The sequence below is a fragment of the Scyliorhinus torazame genome, chromosome 18 (genome assembly GCF_047496885.1).
Source record: "Scyliorhinus torazame isolate Kashiwa2021f chromosome 18, sScyTor2.1, whole genome shotgun sequence".
NCBI classification, from domain to species: domain Eukaryota; kingdom Metazoa; phylum Chordata; class Chondrichthyes; order Carcharhiniformes; family Scyliorhinidae; genus Scyliorhinus; species Scyliorhinus torazame.
Window position 1 is genome coordinate 19,232,739 of NC_092724.1, and position 16,949 is coordinate 19,249,687.

A 16,949-nucleotide genomic window follows, 5' to 3' on the forward strand; every position below is an offset into this window, starting at 1 on the left:
TGAATGTGTTTGAAAAAGGGACCTTCAGCCAAAGTTTGGGACCACTTATCTAACAGAATTCCAGTACAAGTTTGAGGGGGCAGAATGGTCTACTGGTGTTCTGATGTGGAAATGAGCTTTACTATGCACTTCGCCTTTGGATGTATGTAACCTGGCAGCGTTCAAATTCACAGTGGGGGTAAGGAATCTGATAATGTTCCATTTCCTGACAGTAATGGTGTTGAGCACAAAACCCCCACATTCTTGAATATCCACAGCAGATTAAATAATGAGCAACAAGTCCGATCACCACCACCGAAATCAAGATGTGTGCTCCATCACAAACCTGAATTCACTCTTTCCCAGGACCCCAAAGCCGTAGAGTCCCTCAACTCTTAGTCCTCCCTTTCCTTCAGCTTCCAAATCCAGACTGTCACCTGTCCCTTACTTCTCATCGTCCTTGACACTAGACTTCAGCCTGAGATCTAAGTTGAGCTATCTCCTCCAGCCACAGCTTACCTGTGGAATGTTGACAAGCAGGCTGGTGTTGGGGACATTGGCCACACGGATCAGTCCCTGCTGAAGAATCCTTTGGCCCTGGATCTGCACCGAGCTGGGCACTGATGCCCGGGGGGCCAGTAGCAGGGGTGGTGGGGCAGTGCTGGCATGTGGCCTGATGGCATGGATTTGCTGGGGAGAAACAGATATTGGCTAACAGAATGGGACAGTGAGGGATGAAATGGTGTGACCAGGATGGAAGAAAATGAAAGTAAGGCAGAAAAGGAAGAGGTTATTTAGAGTTCCCACCAGCTTTGTCACAGTATATTGCAGTCATACAGATATAAGCAAGCAGCTCTCAACTGGAGCAGCAAGTTGTATCAAGGGAAAAGCTTAACATTGTACAATTTACACGGTAAGAAGTGGATTTCGCAGACAGGATGTACGCAAACTGCGCAAAAACAAGTTAACAACTAGAGGGTGGGGAGAAGAGTGACTTAATTCTATGGTGGATAAGGGAGAGAGAAGAGGGGAAAACATTTTAGCAGCACATATTCACATGGGCAGCAGGAAAGTATAAAAAATATTTAAAACCTTACATGTGCAAGCACATTTGTCAACATTTATAAATTCCCCCAATGATAAATAAAAGAACCACGAAGTGTGCATGCTCGTCTCACAAACTGGGGCTGGTTTAGCACAGGGCTAAATCGCTGGCATTTAAAGCAGACCGAGGCAGGCCAGCAGCACAGTTTAATTCCCGTACCAGCCTCCCCGGGCAGGCGCCAGAATGTGGCGACTAGGGTTTTTTCACAGTAACTTCATTTGAAGCCTACTTGTGACAGTAAGCGATTTTCATTTCATTTCATTTCACACAGTGGCAGTGATATCATAACACAGTAGCGTGCAGGGTGTTCGAGATCATCTCACAAATTACGAGCACACAGCTTAGTGAACTCGTGTGACATTATTCAACGTGTTAAGTGATTTACGCAATTGGGAGTGTAGTAAGATTTCCTTTCCAGGCACTACACAAAAAGAAAGTCACTAAGGTGCTAAAATGCTGCTTTGTAAGCAGATATCAATTTACAATTCGGGGCAGGTGAGAAATCTGTCATTTTCAGCATCATTGTTGCTGCTAACAGTCAGCCATACAAAGAACATGACTTTGGCATTCCAAAATTGAACCTTAAACAGTGCAGATGTTAAGTTAAACTTCACTATTGGTACAAGAAAATGAGAGTTCAACTGAGGGAGCACTAACACAGGTTTGCCGACTGGGGGACTCCCTCTTATAGAAATTAACATTAATAAAAATTAAAAAATCCTTTTCGGGTTGACTAACACAAACAAGGCAGAATTTAGCATTTGTCCTATGTTGCCAGAGGGCATGGAGACAACTATATATTTTCTCAGAGACATGAATGAGTCAGTTGGGGTTTCTGTCGCAATTGGGCATTTTTGATGTTAACTAACCAAGCTACTCGGAGGCCCAAGTAAAGTCGCCCTCAATTAAAGAGGTAACATTATCACAAAGTGTCAAAAAAATTGCAGTTGAATTTATTTTGGCCTTTATCAACATGTTGTATGCAAAATGGATGGGATTGATTCCAAGTACAGTTACTAATTGATCCATTGTGTCAGGTCAGGCACCTAAAAGTATTCAAAGGTTGCTGTTTAAATGTATTTTTTCGATGGGACATCATCTGGCTTGGAGACATTGCTGGACCCAATTGTATGAGGGAGATGAATGACCACAACTGAATTATCATGATCACTAATGTCATCCTCCCCAAATTAACTGCCAGATCTATTTTAGTATTGAACTCTGCACAAAATAAAGGCAAGCGATGTATTTTTACAAGCTATTTCACCATTCCAATAAAACAGGAAACACTCTGCGATTCTCCCAACCAGTTGCTTACCTGTGCTCCTCTCACTAATGGCGGCATCGTTATCTGAGAGTTCTGCTGGGATCCAGGTTTTGAGATTCCCTGTTGACCACCACGAACCAATGGTGGTGGGATAACTGTACCCACTGTGCGGGCAGTGGTTACCTGCAAGACAGGTGTATATGTTTAGGAACACCTTTTATTTAAAAAAAATAACACTTCTCATTCTCTCTCCCTCAAATTTCTGAGCCAATTTGCCCTCTTACCAAAGCCTAGTAGGATTTAACTTTAATGGGCACTGTTCAATATCTGCCCCTTGCCCAAGTGGCCATTATTCATGAATCAGGCTTGACAGCCAATGTCAGCAAGTGTTCATCAAATCCAGACACAATCATGTCCCAACTTAAAGACTGATTTAGGTGACACTAAAATAGACAACAAGCAAAAACAGAAAATGCTGGAATTACTCAGCAGGTCAAGCAACATCTGTAGAGAGAGAAAAACAAAGTTAATATTTCAGTTTGATGACCTTTCGTTTTGTTAAATGAGTACTTGGTACTCATTTTCACAGGAGAGGAAAAGGACAAAATTCCAGCGCTTAAAGGACAAAATAATGCAACTTTAAATAGATAAATCTCCAAGACCTACTGCTTCCCACTCCAAATTAAATCAGTGAACAGATTGCAGATGCATCAAGTCCGAGTTTTCAAAGCCCTCCCAATATAAGAATTGTGCTTTGGATCGGAAAATTGCAAGCGTCACTATTATGGAATACAGGAGAGAGTGAAAAACTACAGATGTCGATTCATCATCATTTGCAAGGTACTTTCCTTGGTACCTCGAGTACCTTTCAGTCAACTTTTTCAGCTCTTACCAACGCCAACTCAACCAGTGAGTTTAGCTAACTCACCACCAACTGGGTAGTACAGTACCTAATTCACTGTCTCAGATGGATTCTGCCACTACCGCTAATGCGACCTAATCAGCACTTCATCAAACCTCAAGATATTCTCTCCAAGCACAGTTAGGTGGAGCATTGAAATCTACAATCCAATTACATATCAGGGGCCTTCCATGCATCAAAATGCTTTAACAAAAATCACAGTGGACCCAATTTATTTCACTTCAAATATGCGGCCATTGGTGAAATTTATTTTTTGTGCCCCTTGCTCACAAATTTAAATAATATCCAGGACAATGCTCTCTATATGTGAAACTTTATTTTGGTCAAGTTAACAGTCAAGGTAAGGGATGTTTAGTGGAAAACTGCAGTCAGCACAAAGCTCTGTGCTCCACCCCAGCAAAATGCCTCAAGCCCCAGGGGCTCCACTCCCTGCCACTAGTTTATCTGACACACCTGCAAAGCGCCAAATGGCACCACTTTGTGGAGACATTTCTGTTGGTTAAAGGGATAGCAGATGGGATATTCTAACATATGATGTTGATGCATCACTGACAACAGTCAGTCATATTAAGACACTCGCTCTTTTCAATGAGGAAGATAGGTTGAAACGCCCTGCCTGGAATCAACATGCCTACTCTTTGATCTGTTTAGAAGAATTCATAAACGTGTTAAGCAGATACCAAAGCATGACTGCAGTCTGTCGATTAAGTACCATGCAGAGTATCCACAGACAGAGGGACTATCTCAGAACATGGTGAGGGGTGGGATATCGATGTAAAAAATATATTGGTGTTATCGAAGGAACCAGAGGGTGAAGAAAACCTTGATAGCAGCTTGTAACAAATCGACAGAAGGAGACGGCACACTGAAGGTAACTCTGACTGTACCTGGTGAGCAGTCCCTGTCCTACCCCACCCATTTGACTGCCTCGAGGGCTCGCAGAGGCAAGTAGCGAGTGTTTTGGAAATGCCATTTTCACTCAGCGTTGAGCAGCAACAGGCCTTTACGAAAAAGAGCAAAAGCATCAAGTCAGTTCCTTCCTTCATGCTGTGGGTTCAGGGGCCGATGTTTTCCTAAGGCAGTGTGTGGAGGAGACCACCACAGGCTTTGAGACCATTCTTAAAGTTTTTGACGCCTATTTTAGCCTGCTGCAGAAACTCACTACCCAGCAAGCATTAGTGACAGGCCAAACTGCAAGCTCTGAATTGGGTTAGAACCCAGGGCAACTGAGGCTTCACATGACTCCGCTGACTGGGTAGGCCCATGGACAACTGCTCCACCCATAAGAATGTGAAACTCCACATCAGTAACCATTTTTAGATGTTTGCGTTGTGGTGTGGAAACCCAACATACACCAGGATTGTCCAGCAGGGAGCGCCAAATGTTTCCTGTGTAGCAAAACTGAACATTGAGCATTTTGGCAAATCCAACAACTTTAATCGAGGTAGAAGACAAGAAAATATTTCTGAAACACACTCCATCCAAAGAAAATGGAAATCAAGGTAAAGTCCAAATTATACAGTTCCCAGGGAAAGTTGATAGTCTAAATCTAGACAATTTGTCAGTTACAATGTTAGAATTTTAGACAGGGTAGATTCAGAAAGAATGTTCCTGATGGTGGGGGAGTCCAGAACGAAGGATCATAGTTTGAGGATAATAGGTAAACCTTTTAGGACTGAGGCGAGGAGTAATTTCTTCATCCAGAGAGTGGTGATCCCGTGGAATTCACATCCACAGAAAAGCAGGCGAGTTACAAGCAAGTGGTTAGCACAGTTGCTTCACAGCTCCAGGGTCCCAGGTTCGATTCCCGGCTGGGTCACTGTCTGTGCGGAGTCTGCACGTTCTCCCCGTGTCTGTGTGGGTTTCCTCCGGGTTCTCCGGTTTCCTCTCACAGTCCAAAGATGTGCGGCTTAGGTGGATTGGCCATGCTAAATTGCCCTTAGTGTCCAAAAAGGGTAAGTGGGGGTTAATGGGATAGAGTAGATATGTGGGCTTGAGTAGGGTGCTCTTTGTAAGGGCAAATGGGCCAAATGGCCTCCTTCTGCACTGTAAATTCTATGATCTATGATCTAAACGCTGTGTAATTTCAAGGAGGAACTAGATATAGCTCATGGGGCTAAAGGGATATTGAGGGGGGGGGGATCAGGGTTTTAAACTTGATGATCAGCCATGATCATAATGAATGGTGGAGCAGGCTCGAAGGGCCTATTTTTTACGTATGTTTGTATGTATGGTCAGATGGGTTGATCTTCGGCAAATGGAATTTAATCGGATAAGTGTGAGATGATGCACCTGGGCGGGACAAACAAGGCAAGGCAAGGGAATACATGATGAATGCAGGACCCAGGGAAGCACCTGCAATCTAAAGCTATCCTCCCCGCCAATTTTCACATCACCTGCAAACTTACTGATCAGCCCTCCTACATTCAATTCCTCCATGCTGGGCAGCACGGTGGTGCAGTGAGTAACACTGCAGACTCACGACGCCGAGGTCCGAGGTCCGATCCTGGCTCTGGGTCACTATCCGTGTGGAGTTTGCACATTCTCCCCGTGTTTGCGTGGGTTTCGCTCCCACAACCCAAAGTTGTGCAGGGTAGGTGGATTGGCCACGCTAAATTGCCCCGAATTGGAAAAATGAATTGGGTATTCTAAATTTATATTTAAAAAAAGTCCTCCATGCTGAAGAGATTGATGAGGCCGTGACAGTCTTTTAAAAAAATAAATTTAGAGTACCCAATTCATTTTTTCCAATTACGGGGCAATTTAGCGTGGCCAATCCACCAGGAAGGTCAGGATAGATAGGATGAATGCGTGGTTCGAGAGATGGTGCAAGAGGGAGGGATTGAAATTCATGGCGCATTGGAACTGGTTCTGGGGGAGGTGGGACCAGTACAAACCGGACGGTCTGCACCTGGGCAGGACTGGAACCGATGTCCTAGGGTGGTGGGGGATGGGATACGATGTAGGAGGTCGGAGGGAAGTAAAACGGGGCCAGAAACAAAAAGCAGTAAGGGAGAAAGTGTAAGGCAGAGAAGCCATAGTCAAAAATCAAAAAGGGCCACAGTACAGGGTACAGTGAGAAAAGGGAGGTGGCCAATGCAGGATTGAGGGTGTTGTACCTAAATGCGCGCAGTATACGGAACAAGGTAAATGAGCTTATTGCGCACATTGAAATTGGCCGGTATGATGTTGTGGGCATCACAGAGATGTGGCTGCAAGGGGATAAGGGCTGGGATCTAAATATCCAAGGATATATGTCATATCAAAAGGACAGGCAGATGGGCAAAGTGGGTGGGGTTACATTGTTAGTAAGGAATGAAGTTAAATCGATAGCAAGGACCGATATAGGATCAGAAGACATTGAATCTCTGTGGGTAGAGTTGAGGAATAGCAAAGGTAAAAATACCCTGATGGGAGTTAGGTACAGGCCCCCTAGCAATAGTCAGGATGTGGGGCAGAAAATAAACCAGGAGATAGAAAAGGCATGTAAAAAAAGGCAATATTACAATAATCATGGGGGACTTCAATATGCAGGTGGACTGGGAAAATCAGGTTGGTAGTGGATTCCAAGAAATGGAATTTGTGGAATGTCTAAGAGATGTTTTTTTGGAGCAGCTTGTGACAGAGCCTACTAGGGAACAGGCACTTCTGGATTTGGTGATGTGTAATGAGGCAGACTTGATAAGGGAACTTAAGGTGAAGGAACCCTTAGAGAGCAGTGACCACAATAGAATTTACCCTGTAGTTTGAGAGGGAGAAGCTGCAATCAGATGTAACGGTATTACAATTAAATAAGGGTAACTACAAAGACATGAGGGAGGAGCTGGCCAGAGCTGATTAGAGAAGGAGCCTAGCAAGGAAGACAGTGGAACAGCAATGGCAGGCGTTTTTAGGGCTTATTAGGGAGGCACAACCATCCCAAGGAGGAGGAAACATGCTAAGGGGAGGACAAGGCATCCATGGCTGACGAGAGATGTCAAGGACAGCATAAAGGCTAAAGAAGAAGCATACAAAAGTGGTGAGGATTAGTGGGAAACCAGAGGATTGAGAAGCCTTTAAAAGCGAGCAGAGGACAACTAAAAAAGCAATAAGGGGGGGGGAGAAGATGAAGTACGAGTGCAAGCTAGCTAGTAATATAAAGGAAGATAGGACGAGGTATTTTCAATATGTAAAAGGTAAGCGAGAGGCAAAAATAGACATTGGACCACTGGAAAATGTGGCTGGAGAAGCAATAATAGGAAACAAAAAAATGGCAGACGAACTGAATAGTTACTTTGCATCAGTCTTCACGGTGGAAGACACCAGTGGGATGCCCGAGCTCCAGGAGAACCAGGGGGCAGAAGGGAGTGCAGTGACCGTTACGAAGGAGAAGGTTCTGCGGAAACTGAAAGGTCTGAAAGTGGATAAGTCACCTGGACGGGATGGACTACACCCCAGGGTCCTAAAAGAGATAGCTGAGGAAATTGTGGAGGTATTAGTTGATCTTTCAGGAATCACTGGAGGCAGGAAGGGTCCCAGAGGACTGGAAGGTGGCTAATGTAACGCCACTGTTTAAGAAGGGAGGAAGGCAGAAGACGGGAAATTATAGGCCGGTTAGCCTGACTTCGGTCATTGGGAAGATTTTAGAGTCTGTTATTAAAGATGAGATCGCAAAGCACTTGGAAGTGCATGGTAAAAGAGGACTGAGTCTTCTTTTAGCTTTGTCAAAGGGAGGTCGTGTCTGACAAATCTGTTAGAGTTCTTTGAAGAAGTAACAAGCAAGTTAGACAAAGGAGAACCAGTGGACGTGATTTATTTAGATTTCCAGAAGGCCTTTGACAAGGTGCTGCATAGGAGACTGTGAAATAGGTTAAGAGCTCATGGTGTTCAGGCTAAGATCCTGGCATGGATAGAGAATTGGCTGACTGGCAGAAGGCAAAGAGTGGGGATAAAGGGGTCTTTTTCAGGATGGCAGCCAGTGACTAGTGGTGTGCCTCAGGGGTCTGTGCCGGGACCACAACTTTTTTACAATATACATTAATGATCTGGAAGAAGGTACTGAAGGCACTGTTGCTAAGTTTGCAGATGATACAAAGATCTGTAGAGGGACAGGTAGTATTGAGGAAGCAAGGGGGCTGCAGAAGGACTTGGACAAGCTAGGAGAGTGGGCAATGAAGTGGCAAATGAAATACAATGTGGAAAAGTGAGAGATTATGCACTTGTGGAAGGAGGAATCTAGGCATAAACTATTTTCTAAATGGGGAAATGCTTCGGAAAGCAGAAGCACAAAGGGACTTGGGAGTCCTTGTTCACGATTCTCTTCAGGTTAATGTGCAGGTTCAGTCGGCAGTTAAGAAGGCAAATGCAATGTTAGCATTCATGTCAAGAGGGCTAGAATACAAGACCAGGGATGTACTTCTAAGGCTGTATAAGGCTCTGGTCAGACCCCATTTGGAGTATTGTGAGCAGTTTTGGACCCCATATCTAAGGAAGGATGTGCTGGCCTTGGAAAGGGTCCAGAGGAGGTTCACAAAAATGATCCCTGGAATGAAGAGCTTGTCATCTGAGGAACGGTTGAGGACTCGGGGGTCTGTACTTGTTGGAGTTTAGAAGGATGAGAGGGGATCTTATTGAAACGTACAAGATACTGCGAGGCCTTGATAGAGTGGACGTGGAGAGGATGTTTCCACTTGTAGGAAGAACTAGAACCAGAGGACACCATCTCAGATTAAAGGGACGATCCTTTAAAACAGAGATGAGGAAGAATTTCTTCAGCCAGAGGGTGGTGAATCTGTGGAATTCTTTGCTGCAGAAGGCTGTGGAGGCCAATTCACTGTCTTTAAGACAGAGATAGATAGGTTCTCGATTAATAAGGGGATCAGGGGTTATGGGGAGAAGGCAGAAGAATGGGGATGAGAAAATATCAGCCATGACTGAATGGCGGAGCAGACTCGATGGGCCAAGAGGCCCAATTCTGCTCCTATGTCTTATGGTCTTACCCTGCATATCTTTGGGTTGTGGGGACGAAACCCACACAAACACGGGGAGAATGTGCAAACTCCACACGGACGGTGACCCAGAGCCAGGCTCGAACCTGGGACCTCGGCTATGTGAGGCAGCAGTGCTAACCACTTCACCACCGTGCTGCCCTCGGCCGTGACAGTCTTCCCTGGAGTTGAAGGTCATTCCTCTTCTGCAGCACTTTACCAGAGTATTTTAAGGGAGCAACAAATTCCTCAGAGTCCTGAGTTCATCTCTTTGAGCTCCAGAGAGCCCAAATGTTCAGGCTCTTCGATTTTCTCTTTAGGATCAGTCTTCCGTTGAAAAGTCCTTATTGTCCTTGTAGTTGTCATCCTGATCCCTGCACTCTGCTTCCCAGCAATGATGCTAAATTGCTGTACCATTCTGATGATGATGATGCCCCAAGACAAAGAAGAAACTTCCCACTTCTCTAAAATACCTTTCCTGAAGGCTGCCCTGGGAACATTGAATTCCTCAGAACTGTGACTTACGGAGGGGTAAGAGGAGTCGGATAGAGTGTGAAGTAGTAAAAAGGGAGTTACAGAAATGCATTGCAAGTATCTAAAGATATAGTTTCATACTATTTTTGAAGATTGGATAGTATACTTGGGAGTGGAGGAAGAGCATTATAAAGGGTTAACAGATGTCTGATGTGGATGATGATACATCACTGACCCTGGAGAGAGAAAGATTGGAACACCATGCCTTGGAGCAACACGCCTATTCCGTAACCACTTTAAAAATAGTGCTAACAAACAAGTTACAGTCTGTCAACGAAGTAACATATCTAGAGTCCACAGACAGCGGGACAATCTTACAACAATTTCCTACGAACTTCCTCTGAAGAAAGGTCATTAATCTGAAACGCTAACTGTTTCTCTCTCTATGGATGCAGCCTGTCCTGAGTATTTCCAGCATTTTCTTCTCATTATTTCCTGTCAATTTGCTTTTGGGAGACACTGCACAAACCCACGAGATGGACCCTTGGGACCAGTAAAGAGACTTCCATCCTAGAGACAGCGAATCAGTGTGCAGTTCACCGTCTCTGCCTCTCCCATAATCATCGGCTAGTAGTAGGGTTGACCTGCATATCACAGACTGATGTTTGAACCAACCTGCAGTAATGGATGTGAACGGATGTCTGGCAATGTCACAATCCACCATTAGTCGGGCAAATTATAGTCATCAACGCAGGGATTTGAAGCAGTAAAATATAGTGTAAAAGTGGCTTTGCAAAACATTAGAATTAATTAAAATTCATGGAAAAACTCTTCCCAAAAAAATGAAAGCGATGAAGGTCTTGAAGTAAAAGAACTAACAAAATTTAACTCTAAAGAACAGGGTTGACAATTCCCATCCTATGTTTACCTGTCACTCAGAATTGTTGCTTTAGCTATGTGAGCTCATGGTTAAAAAGAGTGCAGGCAAGAGGCATTACAGCTTAGTTAGGAAAAGTTTGAAAATGCTCAATTACAACCTGCTTTCAGGTAGTTAGTTGATACAACTCAGCAATACAGAACACAAAACAAAAAATATTTCACACAACGCTCCTGGATGACACACTCAATGTGCAGAACGATGAGGGTAACCAATGATCTTTGGTAACATGTTCAGCAACAATTAAATTTGACCAATCGAGGGGGCAGTTATTTTTATTCTAAAAATCCCGACAATCAGAACATATACCCAGTGTTGTCACCAGTCCAATTTAGTCGGAGTCCTTTGGATTTCCCCTTAGGTTATGATGTGTCAGATTTGCCCTTCATCCGTCACCATACGTTACGATCAGAACTATACCCGCCAGGATGTCATTCTGCTGAACAAAACATTCTCTCCAGACCCAATTCCACAACTGTTTTCAGTTCCAAGTGAAAGGTTTTCACCAGACTCACTGCACTTTGCTGATGTCCTAGTGACAACACTGTGCTTATATTACGCAAAAAATAGATAAAAGGGGATTAGAAGGTTGTAACTCAAGTTTTAAGATTCTGATGACTGTGAATTCTTTCAGGATGACTCCCAGGGGAACTACATCCTTGCAAAGCCCAGTAACATCGACAGTGTTTCTCTTCCTGCAACACCAGTTGGCTGGAAAATGAAGTTCTGCTCTTAGACATAGCTAAGAGATCAATCTTGGAGCTCACTGTGCCCCTTCCCAAACAACCAAAAACTCCCCTCAATCCCTCTGTTTCCGCTCCCTCCCCTTGCACCCCATTTTGAGTCTTAACCCACAGCCTGGCAAGGCCCCAATTGCTACACTGACCTGAAAGTTGGGCTTGCCAGTGGGAACATGCAGCGTTCCTCGGACCAGCGGGGGTGGGGTGGCCATGGCAGTGCCTGTCGAGACAGCAGGCTGGGAAGAGAACATTGAAAAGAAGCACAAATACACATGAGAAAGCTGAGGAACATAAGGGCACAAAATTGCCCATTTGAAGAGATATACTGTTGTAAACACCCAGGCCATTTGACGAACAAACAGTTCAAGTCAGTTGTTTTAAAAATAAGCAGTGCAGATGAACTCCTAACTTGGCAAATTCCTTATTGCACAGATAGGAATTCCCTTGCCCCTTGTCAGCAACATTACAGCTCCTCAGTGAGATTTCCACTGTAGGGTCAACTTGCTCTGTTGTTTAGGCTTGATACAACCTCTGGTTAAAATCTAGTCGTGGGCACAGTACCACCCAGACTCAAAACAATGATTTCTCATCTTGAGTTAATATTTCTTCCACCAATTTCCCTTCTTTGAGTCAGAAACCAAGTGCTTCCATCAATTTAATCATCTGATAGCTAACCAGAGGAGTTAGAGATAAAGGCAAAGGCATGTATTTGCCTGCTTGCCTGGGTAACCTACTTGGTCAAATATTATATGGACAATGGCAACTCACTTGCCTCTTAGGTCCCAATCGGAGGATGAATGCTGCCCCATGAAAAACCCCTTCCTGTGTCCTGCTTGGCCCAGCGAGTTCAATTTGTAATTTAAAAATAGAAAACAACCAAAAGAATCTGCGAAGTTCATGACTCCAAACCAATCAATGGCTCACATCTGATAAACAGACAGAGACAAATGTGAGCAAAGATGGAGCAGAGGATGGTGGGACAGTGGTCATATCACTGGACTAGTAATCTAGAGGCCCAGGTTAATGGTCTTGGGGGCATGGATTCAAATCCCACCACAGCAGCTGATTTTGAATTCAATTAATAAATCTGGAATTGAATGCTAGTCACGACAGCAATCATCGATTGTGGTAAAAAAATCATCTGACTCACTAACGTCCTTCAGGGAAGGAAATCTGCCTTCCTTACCTGGTCTGATCCACATGGGACTCCAGACTCTCAACAATGTGTTTGAAGGGGCAGCACGGTGGCTCAGTGGTTAGTACTGCAGTCTCACGGTGCGAGGTCCCAGGTTCAATCCCGGCTCTGGGTCACTGTCCGTGTGGAGTTTGCATATTCTTCCCGTGTTTGTGTGGGTTTCGCCCCCACAACACAAAGATGTGCAAGGTAGGTAGGTGCATTGAACACACTAAATTGCCCCTTAATTGGAAAAAATGAATTGGGTGCTCTAAATTCTTTTTTAAAAACCCAATAGGGACAGTGGGGCTCTGAGGCAGAGCAGACAGGGAGAAGTTGCTGAACACAGCGGGTCTGGTGGCCTGAAGTGCATATGTTTTAATGGAAGAAGTATTACGGGTAAGGCAGATGAACTTAGAGCTTGGATTAGTACTTGGAACTATGATGTTGTTGCCATTACAGAGACCTGGTTGAGGGAAGGGCAGGATTGGCAGCTAAACGTTCCAGGATTTAGATGTTTCAGGCGGGATAGAGGGGGATGTAAAAGGGGAGGCGGAGTTGTGCTACTGGTTCAGGAGAATATCACAGCTGTACTGCGGGAGGACACCTCAGAAGGCAGTGAGGCTATATGGGTAGAGATCAGGAATAAGAAGGGTGCACTCACAATGTTGGGGGTTTACTACAGGCCTCCCAACAGCCAGCGGGAGATAGAGGAGCAGATAGGTAGACAGATTTTGGAAAAGAGTAAAAACAACAGGGTTGTGGTGATGGGAGACTTCAACTTCCCCAATATTGACTGGGACTCACTTAGTGCCAGGGGCTTAGATGGGGCGGAGTTTGTAAGGAGCATCCAGGAGGGCTTCTTAAAACAATATGTAGGCAGTCCAACTAGGGAAGGGGCGGTACTGGACCTGGTATTGGGGAATGAGCCCGGCCAGGTGGTAGATGTTTCAGTAGGGGAGCATTTCGGTAACAGTGACCACAATTCAGTAAGTTTTAAAGTACTGGTGGACAAGGATAAGAGTGGTCCTAGGATGAATGTGCTAAATTGGGGGAAGGCTAATTATAACAATATTAGGCGGGAACTGAAGAACATAGATTGGGGGCGGATGTTTGAGGGCAAATCAACATCTGACATGTGGGAGGCTTTCAAGTGTCAGTTGAAAGGAATTCAGGACCGGCATGTTCCTGTCAGGAAGAAGGATAAATACGGCAATTTTCGGGAACCTTGGATAACGAGAGATATTGTAGGCCTCGTCAAAAAGAAAAAGGAGGCATTTGTCAGGGCTAAAAGGCTGGGAACAGACGAAGCCTGCGTGGAATATAAGGAAAGTAGGAAGGAACTTAAGCAAGGAGTCAGGAGGGCTAGAAGGGGGTCACAAAAAGTAATTGGCAAATAGGGTTAAGGAAAATCCCAAGGCTTTTTACACGTACATAAAAAGCAAGAGGGTAGCCAGGGAAAGGGTTGGCCCACTGAAGGATAGGCAAGGGAATCCATGTGTGGAGCCAGAGGAAATGGGCGAGGTACTAAATGAATACTTTGCATCAGTATTCACCAAAGAGAAGAAATTGGTAGATGTTGAGTCTGGAGAAGGGTGTGTAGATAGCCTGGGTCACATTGAGATCCAAAAAGACGAGGTGCTGGGTGTCTTAAAAAAATATTAAGGTAGATAAGTCCCCAGGGCCTGATGGGATCTACCCCAGAATACTGAAGGAGGCTGGAGAGGAAGTTGCTGAGGCCTTGACAGAAATCTTTGGATCCTCACTGTCTTCAGGGGATGTCCCGGAGGACTGGAGAATAGCCAATGTTGTTCCTCTGTTTAAGAAGGGTAGCAAGGATAATCCCGGGAACTACAGGCCGGTGAGCCTTACTTCAGTGGTAGGGAAATTACTGGAGAGAATTCTTCGAGACAGGATCTACTCCCATTTGGAAGCAAATGGACGTATTAGTGAGAGGCAGCATGGTTTTGTGAAGGGGAGGTCGTGTCTCACTAACTTGATAAGAGTTTTTCGAGGAGGTCACTAAGATGATTGATGCAGGTAGGGCAGTGGATGTTGTCTATATGGACTTCAGTAAGGCCTTTGACAAGGTCCCTCATGGTAGACTAGTACAAAAGGTGAAGTCACACGGGATCAGGGGTGAGCTGGCAAGGTGGATACAGAACTGGCTAGGTCATAGAAGGCAGAGAGTTGCAATGGAAGGATGCTTTTCTAATTGGAGGGCTGTGACCAGTGGTGTTCCACAGGGATCAGTGCTGGGACCTTTGCTCTTTGTAGTATATATAAATGATTGGCGGAAAATGTAACTGGTCTGATTAGTAAGTTTGCAGACGACACAAAGGTTGGTGGAATTGCGGATAGCGATGAGGACTGTCAGAGGATACAGCAGGATTTAGATTGTTTGGAGACTTGGGCGGAGAGATGGCAGATGGAGTTTAATCCGGACAAATGTGAGGTGATGCATTTTGGAAGGTCTAATGCAGGTAGGGAATATACAGTGAATGGTAGAACCCTCAACAGTATTGAAAGTCAAAGAGATCTAGGAGTACAGGTCCACAGGTCATTGAAAGGGGCAACACAGGTGGAGAAGGTAGTCAAGAAGGCATACGGCATGCTTGCCTTCATTGGCCAGGGCATTGAGTATAAGAATTGGCAAGTCATGTTGCAGCTGTATAGAACTTAAGTTAGGCCACACTTGGAGTATAGTGTTCAATTCTGGTCGCCACACTACCAGAAGGATGTGGAGGCTTTAGAGAGGGTGCAGAAGAGATTTACCAGAATGTTGCCTGGTATGGAGGGCATTAGCTATGAGGAGCGGTTGAATAAACTCGGTTTGTTCTCACTGGAACGAAGGAGGTTGAGGGGAGACCTGATAGAGGTCTACAAAATTATGAGGGGCATAGACAGAGTGAATAGTCAGAGGCTTTTCCCCAGGGTAGAGGGGTCAATTGCTAGGGGGCATAGGTTTAAGGTGAGATGGGCAAGGTTTAGAGTAGATGTACGAGGCAAGTTTTTTACGCAGAGGGTAGTGGGTGCCTGGAACTCGCTACCGGAGGAGGTAGTGGAAGCAGGGACGATAGGGACATTTAAGGGGCATCTTGACAAATATATGAATAGGATGGGAATAGAAGGATACGGACCCAGGAAGTGTAGAAGATTGTAGTTTAGTCGGGCAGTATGGTCGGCGCGGGCTTGGAGGGCCGAAGGGCCTGTTCCTGTGCTGTACATTTCTTTGTTCTTTGTACATTTCTTTGTTCTTTGTTGTTCAATGTGGTTGACTCAACTTCCCTCTGAAATGGCCGAGAGAGCCACTTAGTTCAACGGCAATTTGCGATGGGCAACCCACATCTCACAAAAGAAAAAGAGGTACATCACCCCACCAGCAGATGGTGTACTAGCCTACCCAACCACAGTAGCGATTTTGGTTCAAGGGCACCAAGGAAATAGGTTTTAAAAAGTGGCCAATTTCAGGGACAAAGGGTAACTGGAAACATTTCCCAATCAAATATTTTCTGAACTCATCTTTACACACTCGGGAGCTGGCTCCTTAAAAGGGATCATTTCATTAAAAAAATCTCAGTGCATCTACAACCACTTTAACCTCACAGGGGCAGCAGAAAACAGGGCAACTCTTCCAATTCAAACAAGTTTGGGCAGTTTTAAGGAAGTGTTAGCAAACGATAAAGCTTTAGAATCAAATTTGGTTGCACAATCCAGGTTGATTGGTTTCTTTCATGATAACTAGGTCATAAAACAGCGATTGATAAAGGTTATGGGTTTAGAACAAGATATCTCTTCAAAAGTTTCCTATGCAGCCTAAGCAAGTCATGGCAAAGTTCATAAGATAACACAGCTGGCACAGGGAAAGAATCAAGTTGAGCAACTTAATCATTTGAACAGTGCGCCCCATGGGACTTTTACACTAGGCATTCCATCATATCACGAGCAAACCATGAGCCTCCAGTAAGATTTCCGGGTAGTCTCTAGTCCTCTACTGTTTCACTTCATTGCTCTTGCTGGGGGTGAAGCTTATAAAGGACAGTAGGGGGGGTAAGTGCATGCAGCGGCCATTTGGAAAGAGAGCCTCATGCTGTACAGTATTACAAATGAATATTACAACTGAACCCAATCCTGTCCTCCTATTTCTCTGCTCGGTTTGGGTGGGGGATGGAGTAATAAGGGCAGCGATGAGGAATGGGAGCATTGATCAATTGCCCCCTCCCTTAAGACTAGGGACAGCGATGCCATATGCGGAACAAACAAACCCACCCTCCATCAATGCTACTCCAGCTTGCATCCCACACCATCAATGCCACTAAAGCTGAGATCAATTAACTGAGCTGAGACTGCAGGCCGATCAGAAGACTTTCTTGCTTCTACGGATA

At 44.8% G+C, this 16,949-nt stretch overlaps 1 protein-coding gene across 10 annotated transcripts in view; it reads right to left on the reverse strand.

The window, feature by feature from the left end:
* Nucleotides 1-16,949, reverse strand: part of gatad2ab (GATA zinc finger domain containing 2Ab) — a 160,072-nt gene that overhangs the window by 21,693 nt on the left and 121,430 nt on the right. For 7 of the 10 annotated variants that reach the window (XM_072482310.1, XM_072482304.1, XM_072482312.1 and 4 more), the window contains 3 exons: nucleotides 11,537-11,626; nucleotides 2,403-2,534; nucleotides 499-690 (listed from right to left, as the gene is read on the reverse strand). In XM_072482310.1, the coding sequence (XP_072338411.1) occupies nucleotides 499-690; nucleotides 2,403-2,534; nucleotides 11,537-11,626 (414 nt within the window). The remainder of the gene's footprint in view (nucleotides 1-498; nucleotides 691-2,402; nucleotides 2,535-11,536; nucleotides 11,627-16,949) is intronic. The other 3 variants (XM_072482307.1, XM_072482314.1, XM_072482313.1) reach the window with 3 other exon arrangements.